At 38.3% G+C, this 9,767-nt stretch overlaps 1 protein-coding gene across 1 annotated transcript in view; it reads left to right on the plus strand.

The window, feature by feature from the left end:
- The window catches only part of LOC140147949 (ATP-binding cassette sub-family C member 9-like), a 43,032-nt gene extending 34,561 nt beyond the window's left edge, over positions 1 to 8,471 (plus strand). The window contains exons 24-33 of the mRNA XM_072169741.1: positions 172 to 274; positions 965 to 1,078; positions 3,036 to 3,147; positions 4,258 to 4,385; positions 5,220 to 5,298; positions 5,640 to 5,748; positions 7,025 to 7,128; positions 7,484 to 7,617; positions 7,922 to 7,984; positions 8,207 to 8,471. Coding sequence (XP_072025842.1) covers positions 172 to 274; positions 965 to 1,078; positions 3,036 to 3,147; positions 4,258 to 4,385; positions 5,220 to 5,298; positions 5,640 to 5,748; positions 7,025 to 7,128; positions 7,484 to 7,617; positions 7,922 to 7,984; positions 8,207 to 8,344 — 1,084 coding nt within the window. The 3' untranslated portion in view covers positions 8,345 to 8,471. The remainder of the gene's footprint in view (positions 1 to 171; positions 275 to 964; positions 1,079 to 3,035; positions 3,148 to 4,257; positions 4,386 to 5,219; positions 5,299 to 5,639; positions 5,749 to 7,024; positions 7,129 to 7,483; positions 7,618 to 7,921; positions 7,985 to 8,206) is intronic.
- The last annotated feature ends 1,296 nt before the right edge of the window (positions 8,472 to 9,767 follow it).

Genomic DNA, 9,767 nt, shown 5'->3' on the forward strand with positions numbered 1-9,767 from the left:
GGGTTCCCCCGGGGGTTCCAGCATTTCAACATCAAAGTTCCGGTGGATTAACTGGACTCCATCTTCAAAAGTTTCGTCTACAACTATCCATCATTTTCGTTGGCCCTGTTTCAAATATAAAAACCAATCTTGCTTTTTTGTTGATGTCACTTATGTATCCCGTAAAATTAGAGCACAAGAGCGCTTGTTTAACGAACTGCTACAGAGGATCGATGTCAACAATACGGCTTTTCTCTACCTATCTGCGTGTAATGGATGGATGGGTAACAGAGTGGTACGTATTTATTCCCTTTCATTTGATACCAAACTTGTGGATGCACCGTGGCGCAGCTGTACGGGCTCTGCCTCGTTAAATCAAATGATTGCGAGTTCGATTCCCGGCGGGCCACTGTGTTGTGCACAGTGGGCAAGGCGCTTTACATTTACTTGCCTCTCTGTGGTGAAATGGGGAGCTGTTATGAATAGTGTCCATTGAGCGCCGCCTTGTGCATTGTATGGCAGCTAACATATTCTAACGACAGCGGAATATAATGTAAAGCGTTTTGATACACGTGAAAGGTGCCGTATAAATGCCACCATTAATACGTCCCTAGCTTTTCGTCCAAATCTTCATAAAGACATCACAAAATAAAAGCAACCTCCACCTTTTTGTAGACGATGTGCACTCATATGAAAAAATAAGCCCAGTAATAATGATATCTCATTTCTGTGAATAGCGCCAAAGTTACTGCCTTGGTGGTGAGTATTAATTACAAATAGAGCATTGCATATTTTGTACTTCCTGGGTGCACTGCATATAGCAATGTGTGCTTTCCACTTCCTGGGTGCACTTTTATTACAAATCCAGCAATATGTGCTTTCCACTTTCTGGGTGCACTTTAATTACAAATCTAGTAATGTGTGCTTTGAACACAAATTGCGCGTAATAATATACTATAATGTGTAAAATTGGGGTTTTTTTTAGGTTTTTGTATCAGCGACATTAATGTTAATGGCAAGTATAACGTCTGTTGTTATGGCTGAGACGGGAAGGTTAAACGTTAGTTACGTCGGCTTAGTCTTATCATATGCATTTACGGTAAGTCAATTTATCCTGAAAACGCGGTTAAAATATAGGCCCGAACATCCCTACCCCCCCACACACACACCCACCCGCCCGCTTAAATTGTGATCTCAATTTGCAATTCACGGGTGATAACGTAAGTCCAACAAGTATTTTGAAAGAATATTCAATTTGTGATTAAAAAAACAACAACACTCGCTTACTGATTTCAATTTGAAATTGTTTTCGCCATAATTCTTGCAAGTCATGCGTTTAGTACATATAATAATACGACTGTCTTACTACACAAGCTTCGACAGGCATTTTTAATTTGGTATTTACATTTCTCCTTGAATTGAGCTTGCAAACCTTTTGGTGTAAAGCTGTGCAAAACGATCTAGGCAATAAACTTATAGGGTTTCATTTACGTATGTCAAAAATGAAATCTATTTTATTTTTTTGATCAATCGAAACTGGAACTTAAATTTGTAACTCACTTCCCTACGTTGAGTCCGATACCTCCGGACGTCATCAAGCATCTGATTGGTGATGGTGTGACGTCAGACGACGGGAAAGATCTTGTAATTTTGGGTTCTATGCGCGTGACATTTGGAAGCGGAGTCCCCCTTTTTTGTCACAAGCATGGGACCTGGCATTGCAAGACCTTCCCGTCGTCTGACGTCATACCATCATCAATCAGATGCATGATGAGGTCCGGTGGTATCGGATGTATTAAACGTAGCAAATTGAGTATAAATATCAATTCCAGTTCAGATTAATTTTGAAAATAAGGTTTTAAACTAATGAATGAACCATTTACAACAAGAAATTATTTTTTGTTGGCAAAATGAATGTCCTTGATCGACTGTCAATTATATGTTTTACAAAGTCACCGACCAAGTCAAGTGGAATAACTTGCTTCGGCAACGTAACTTTCTACAGTTTGTTTAAAAAACTTTAAAATTTAATTAACCCTAACAGGACGGTATACTACAAAATACTACTTGATATATGCGCTGTTCGTGCATGCATCCCACGTGGTGTGATGACGCAATCGCCCTAAGTGATATATAGGCACGGTTTCGCTGGCCAGCGAAGCCCAAGACCCGTGGCAAAGTGTCGCCGACCCAGTGCCTGGCGTGCGAGGGGTCTCTGGTTCGAATCCCACCCAGAGCAAACAACTTCTTTCCTTCTTTTCTCTCTTTATTCCTTCCTTCTGTCCCTTCCCGTCGCCAAAAAGCCCTTAGGCGGTTAGGGTTAGGTTACCACTATCGAAACTCAATATAGGCTTCCTTAACCCTAACAGGACGGTATACTACAAAATACTACTTGATATGCGCTGTTCGTGCATGCATCCCACGTGGTGTGATGACGCAATCGCCCTAAGTGATATCCAGGCACGGTTTCGCTGGCCAGCGAAGCCCAAGACCCGTGGCAAAGTGTCGCCGACCCAGTGCCTGGCATGCGAGGGGTCTCGGGTTCGAATCCCACCCAGAGCAAACAACTTCTTTCCTTCTTTTCTCTCTTTATTCCTTCCTTCTTTCCCTTCCCGTCGCCAAAAAGCCCTCAGGCGGTTAGGGTTAAGGTGGTACTACACCCCCTCATAAATTTTGTGACTAATTTTGCATTTTTCTCAAAAAAATAACCACACACTGGTAACAAAAGTTATGCATATAACAGGGCCAAGTTTCCAATTACTTCACTGAAATGTCAGTGATTCAAGACAAATGGTTCATTATATAAGCTAAGAAACGAGGTACATTCTAGCGGTATCTCTTTTCCTATCATAACTAACGTACCACTTGTCTGGAGTCACTGAAATTCCAGTGTAGTAACTGGATTCCTTGCACCTATAATATACATTGTTACCAGTGTGTTATTATTTTTTGAGAAAAATGCAACAATAGTCACAAATTTATCAAGGGGTGTAGTACCACCTTAAAACATTACGTTATCACTTCCTTAAAAAAAATCACAATTTTCAATCTTACAGCTTCCATATATGTTGTGGTGTACGATTCGATTCTCTGCTGACACTGAGATTCTGATGAATGCGGTAGAAAGAATTCAATATTATACTGAGTTACCTAATGAACCAAAGGGAGGTGAGAAAACCAAAACCAGTTTTGTTATTTCATAATGAGAATCATGATGAAAGCAAGGCCGGATTTACCTTTTACTAGCTCCTGGCCGCTTAATTTCTTTCTGCAACCATTATGGGCCGCAAGATATCACTAACCGCATAGTCCGAGGCAAGGTTCATTATTGTCAGGGTTAGGGTCTTAGGGTTAGGGTCTTATGGTTAGGGTCTTATGGTTAGGGTTAGGGTAAGGGTTAGGGGTTATGGTTAGGGTTAGGGTTAGGGTTATTGTTAGGGTTAGGGTTAGGGTTTAGGGTTAGTGTTAGGGTAAGGGTTAGGGATTAGGGTTAGGGTTAGGATTATATTCGTATTTATTAGTACTAATATACTAGTAATAATATATTGTGTGTATGCACTTTATTCCGTAATCAATAAGTATCATAAACAAACACCTTTCTGGCACAACGAATCATAGCACAGTCGTGTAGGCATTAGACTATGGGTACATAGATTGTGGGTTCGAACACCAGGTAAACCGTTGTAGAATTTTAATTCTATCGATTTCTTTTTATTTTATTAAGTAAGAGGAAATAATAATGGTAATAAACTCGTGTTATATCTAGCCTCATAGGCCTATAATTACATGTACTATGTGTTATCGCATTGCGGCCCATTATGGTTGCAGAAAGAAATTACGCCTCCTGGCCATTACGGCAACATGATTGTTCTCCTGGCTCTTATGTTCAAAGTGTTACACCCCACCCCAGCACTGTAACCTAGTTTTTGTTCAAGAATTCTTGCTTCAAGATCCTTAAGCATGATAAGTATCATCAAATGACTCTACCGGCACAAATGCGCGCGAAGCGGCGCGAAAATGTGCAATTTAATTGCTAAAAATATAGGACAATTGTGTCCTAAAACCGGGCCAAAGGAAAATGCAAATTACAACTTAATTCAATTTCCTTTTCCCTTTTTTTATATATCAAAATAAAATAAAATTATTTTGTTCCTCCTGATCCCTCACCCCCAATCGCAGCCCCTGGGCCCGAACCCACTGTGGCCTGTGGTGAATCCAACGTTGATGGAAGACTTACGCTTCTGATCTCCTCTTAATAATCTTTCACTTTCATTGTAGGTAAAGAGCCAGCTAGTAGCTGGCCTCATCGAGGTGAAATAAAGATGGAAGATATTCATGTCCGATACGCGACCGATTTACCTTGCGTTTTGAGAGCGGTTAATCTCTATATAAAACCAGGCGAAAAGGTAAAATGTTTTTTAATTAATAGGCATGATAGAGTAGCCATGTTACCCTTTTTGCTACAGCAAGGGCCGGCATTTGCACATAATTATCAAGTTTACAAGAATTTAAAGTTTTTGATGAGAATTTATTCAAGAATATGGGCCTATTTCCAAGAAAACAGTGCCCGCTATGCGGTCGAAGCTTCGCTATGTCGAATATGAAATTAGGTTCTCTGTGTGGACGGTTTGCTATGTCGAATATACATAAGGTTCGCTATGTCGAATATAATACATATTGGCCATAGCGAACCTTGACTTCGACATATCGGGCATACCCTGCTTGACCATTGTGGCTTAAAAGACATTTGGACTATAGGCATTTTTAAATCGATTGTTTACCCTGTGGAAATCCAGAGAAAATGATGATCTTCTCTGAGTAATCATTGAACCAATGTAGCATAAAATATGAACTTATTTTTAAGCCACTGCCCATTGTTTTGAATCGATGCCTATAATAGACCTATAAATACACTCGGATGACATTGGTCGAACATTTGTCGAACATTCGCTATGTCGAGAATCGGGTTATGAAATATAAATTAGGGCTAGGGTTAGGATCAAAAAGGGGCGTAGCAAGCGGGTGGACAGGGTGACGAAGTCCATGGGCCCGAGGTTTCAGGGGCGAGCAAAAGCGAAAATAAAAGGATTTAGGAGATGTTAAAAGGGTCCCGCACTGAGCCACCGAGGCTCTTGCTACGCCCCTGGGTCAGGACTAATGTTAGAGTCTTATCCCGGGGTCTTAACTGTGTTACGGTTACGGCTAGGGTGTAAAGCTCACCTATTTGTATGCAATTTCAGGTCGGAATCTGTGGTCGAACCGGAAGTGGTAAATCATCATTAACTTTGACGCTATTTCGGGTGATAGACACTTACAAAGGTATGTTGTACATACAAGAACTACATTTTAAGTCGAAGTATTGCTCAGTGCTAGATATAGATATCAAACAACAACAACTGACTGAAAAGACCACACAAAATCATGGCCTATTCCTGCATGATGTACATCAAGTGTTTAATTGTAAAAATGAGCATTAGCCTACTGCAATTTAGGATGATGTATCATTTCTATAATGTTATAGAGTTTGTGTGCACAATATGTAAACATATTTTACGGCATCAAATTGCGACCTACTTTTTATTTTTTCAGTGCAAATGTACAAGAATAAGTTCCGAGAATAAGTTTTATCGCTTACTTGAATTTAACTTAAATTTCTTCAGGTCGTATCGTTATTGATGGTGAAGACATTGCTAGTCTACCTCTACGGACCCTGCGACGACGACTCTCCATTATTCCACAGGAACCCATTCTGTTTACAGGAACTATTAGGTTTGTTTGTTTGTTTGTTTGTTTGAAATAATTTACCCGAACTCTGCAACAACTCATGTGAGTAGGCCTATAGCTAGGGTTAATATCCAGGCTTTTAAGCCTGGATATTAAAATAGGTTTACGCCAAGCTACCGCATCCTCAAATATAAGTATAAACCAGATCAGCAACCAAATCTGAACTTAGTGGCTAATTTCTATAAACTTTTTTTTCTTCAGAAAATGACATATTTTAAACAGGTGTCTTGACACATCATATTTGGACGGAGTTCTCGCCTGTTGGGTGGCATGAAAGTAACTGTATGCCAATCTAAAATACCATAGGGCAACGAGAGACATGTATTGTATTAAAGGTCTCCGGCAGTCACAACATTATGCCTTGTATGATATTAAATTACTATGATTATATAAATTAATTATCCAGCACGATTTATTTGAAACAAACTTATTGACCATAAAAACGTAATAATATACAGCCGTCTCTCAACACGCATATTCAAAATTCCCGGGCGACGAAATTGTCCAATGCAATGACGTCCTAGTAATACAATGAAGGCTGACAACAATTGAGCACAAGTAACCATGACGTCATTGCACTAGACAATTTCGGCGCTTTCGACAATTTCGAGTCATCCTTTAAAACCTTGGCCATTTAGGTCCGTATGCACAAAAGAGTTAGACCGGGTCTAAAGTTAGACCTGGTCTAAGCAGAATTTAGTTCCACCAGGAATGGACCTTTACTCTTATTTCCTTCCTAAAGTAGCTAGCAAATTTTAAAGATTTAAATGCAAAGTTCAAAAATAATACAAAAGAACTTAAGAAAATGTAAAGGAAAATGTCCTTTCTCCTGGTATTAAATTCCACTTAGACCAGGTCTAACTTTAGACCCAGTCTAACTCGTTTGTGCATACGGACCTTAAGGTCTATAGTTGGTTTTCCGGACTAAAGAACCTTCGGATCGGTTTATTTAAATTCCTTTTTGGACTAGCGAACTTTAAAAAAAAACCCAACTTGAATAGGTAATGGTAAAATTGCAAATTCGGAATAGAAAACCTTCGGGCTAGGCTAGCAAAATTTCGGACTACAGAATTTCCATATTAGTGAGTGCTCACCATTCAGTTAATTCAGAAGGCTTGCATCACAATCTTCTGCTTTGGAAAAAGTTTGGGCTCAATGTTTTTGTAATTAATAAGTCTAGCTGATTATTACCGTTCTTTTCTACTTTTAAAAGTTACCAACCCATGTCAATTTTTTACTTATTTATTTCTAACGCATACAGGGATAATATTGATCCAGAAGGCTCTAAATCGGACAAAGAATTATGGGATGCGTTGGAATCGGCGCAGCTTGGAAACGTGGTATCACAATTGGATGCTGGCCTTGGTATGAATCTTCCCGACATGCATGTCTCCCCAATATTTTTACATTGGTTTGATCATTACATCTTTGGATATTAATGAATTTTGTTATGTATAATTATGTATTTTTGATATTCCTGTGACACTTACTTTCAACGTTTTCAACCATACCAACATTATTATTCCAACGGTTGTTTTTCTCGTGCAAACATTTACAACAAAAAAGGCTTGTTTAAAAGCCCTTTTCACATTCAAAAAAAGCTTTTAAAAGTCGTTTTGTAAGTGAATTTTTTTTAATTTGGTTATTATTCTTCCATATTAAACGACAAGCTTTAAACGGTAAGGAAATCCTTCTAAGAATTAAATAATTTCATTTTCAGACTATGAAGTATCAGAGGGAGGAGAGAATTTCAGTGTAGGACAACGTCAGCTGTTCTGTTTAGTGCGTGCATTCCTACGTAATTCTAGAATTCTGATCATGGACGAAGCCACGGCTTCTATTGACTATGATACGGTATGTGATGCGATAAATAAACAAATTAAACCATTAAATAATAAAAATAAAAATAATAATAATACACGGTAAGCGATCAAACTTTAAGTACGGTAGTGTTGAAGTCCAAAAAAGTCTTCTAATTTAATAATAATACCGTTATAATAATTAAACATTTGTTCGTGAACATTTGGATTGCTTGAAAATAATGTTTAAAAATAAACTTAATTTCATGTTCAATTGTTTTAGTATTTGATTTAGTTACTATAAATATCTTGTTTATAATGCATTATCAATATGGTTTTATTTTCTTTCATTTTGACAGGAATCAATACTCCAAGATGCCGTCAAGTCCATATTTTTTGATAAGACTGTCATCACCATTGCTGTAAGAAAACATAAGAAATAAAAAATCGTAAAAAAACTGAAGTGTATTAAAACAAATAATATATATAGGGGACTATACTTGAATACTATCACCGTTTATATATAATTATATACACCCCACCCACACACACCCCCACCTACACCTATACTTTATGCTAGCAAAATGCTGAATATCCAGTGCTACATAATTATATTTCGCTATTTTTTTATGTCTTCATTTCAGCATCGTGTTTCTACCATACTGAAGTCTGATACTATTGTTGTTCTAAATGAAGGAGAAATAGCTGAATACGACACACCTGAAAATCTACTTGCAAACGACTCCAGTATATTTGCATCTTTGGTACAAGCCAACAAATAAGTCGCACATCTACTCGTAAATAAAGCTTATAGAATTGCATCCTTGATAGAAGCCAATTAATAACTCTGACACACTGGTTAAGGTCTCTACATTTGATGCGAGAGGTCCTGTGTTTAAAATCTGTTTTTTTTAAAAATAAATCGAATCCGGTCTCTTCATCATCTGGAAAAGGTGGAGTAGAAGACCCATGATAAAGACCTCGTTACAGTCGTTTCCGATCAGGGTAACACTCGATTGCCCCGTCCTGCCATCAACAGCGACTCCATTCATTTGGTATTCCCTCAATTCCACCAGTTTTACCTAGGTATGCAAGACCTAAAGATACTCCATTATATTCACAAAGTTACTCCAATCCAATAAATAACTCGCAAATCTACTCGCAAATGAGTTATGATAATTTACATCTTTGGCAAACTTGCAAGTTATTGCCGTCCTATATGAGATTTGGATTAAATAGTTATGTTTAAGAGTAAGAATACAGAGTTCAAATTAGCTTTGTGGTTGGTATGGCTACCACTTGTAATCAATAAATGAAATAAATGACATGACATTAAATGGCCATTGTGAGATTTCACGATTTCACAAAAATTACACCTTAATTTTGGTCACAGTCCAGTTATTAACACCACAAAATACATTGGTGTTGATTGTTTTGAATTAATTCCCTTCCGAAAATTGATGATCAAGAAAGGAAGTGGAAAGCACATATTGCTAGGTTTGTAATAAGAGTGCACCCAGGAAGTGGAAAGCACATATTGCTAGATTTGTAATAAGAGTGCACACAGGAAGTGGAAAGCACACATTGGTATAGGTTTGTAATAAGAGTGCACCCAGGAAGTGGAAAGCACACATTGCTAGATTTGTAATAAAAGTGCACACAGGAAGTGGAAAGCACACATTGCTAGATTTGTAATAAGAGTGCACCCAGGAAGTGGAAAGCACACATTGCTAGATTTGTAATAAAAGTGCACACAGGAAGTGGAAAGCACACATTGCTAGGTTTGTAATAAGAGTGCACCCAGGAAGTGGAAAGCACACATCGCTAGATTTGTAATAAGAGTGCCCCCAGGAAGTGGAAAGCACACATTGCTAGATTTGTAATAAGAGTGCCCCCAGGAAGTGGAAAGCACATATTGCTAGATTTGTAATAAGAGTGCCCCCAGGAAGTGGAAAGCACATATGGCTAGATTTGTAATAAGAGTGCCCCCAGGAAGTGGAAAGCACATATTGCTAGATTTGTAATAAGAGTGCCCCCAGGAAGTGGAAAGCACATATTGCTAGATTTGTAATAAGAGTGCCCCCAGGAAGTGGAAAGCACATATTGCTAGGTATGTAATAAGAGTGCACCCAGGAAGTGGAAAGCACATATTGCTAGATTTGTAATAAGAGTGCCCCCAGGAAGTGGAAAGCACACATTGCTAGA

This window comes from Amphiura filiformis, chromosome 3 (genome assembly GCF_039555335.1).
Source record: "Amphiura filiformis chromosome 3, Afil_fr2py, whole genome shotgun sequence".
NCBI lineage: Eukaryota > Metazoa > Echinodermata > Ophiuroidea > Amphilepidida > Amphiuridae > Amphiura > Amphiura filiformis.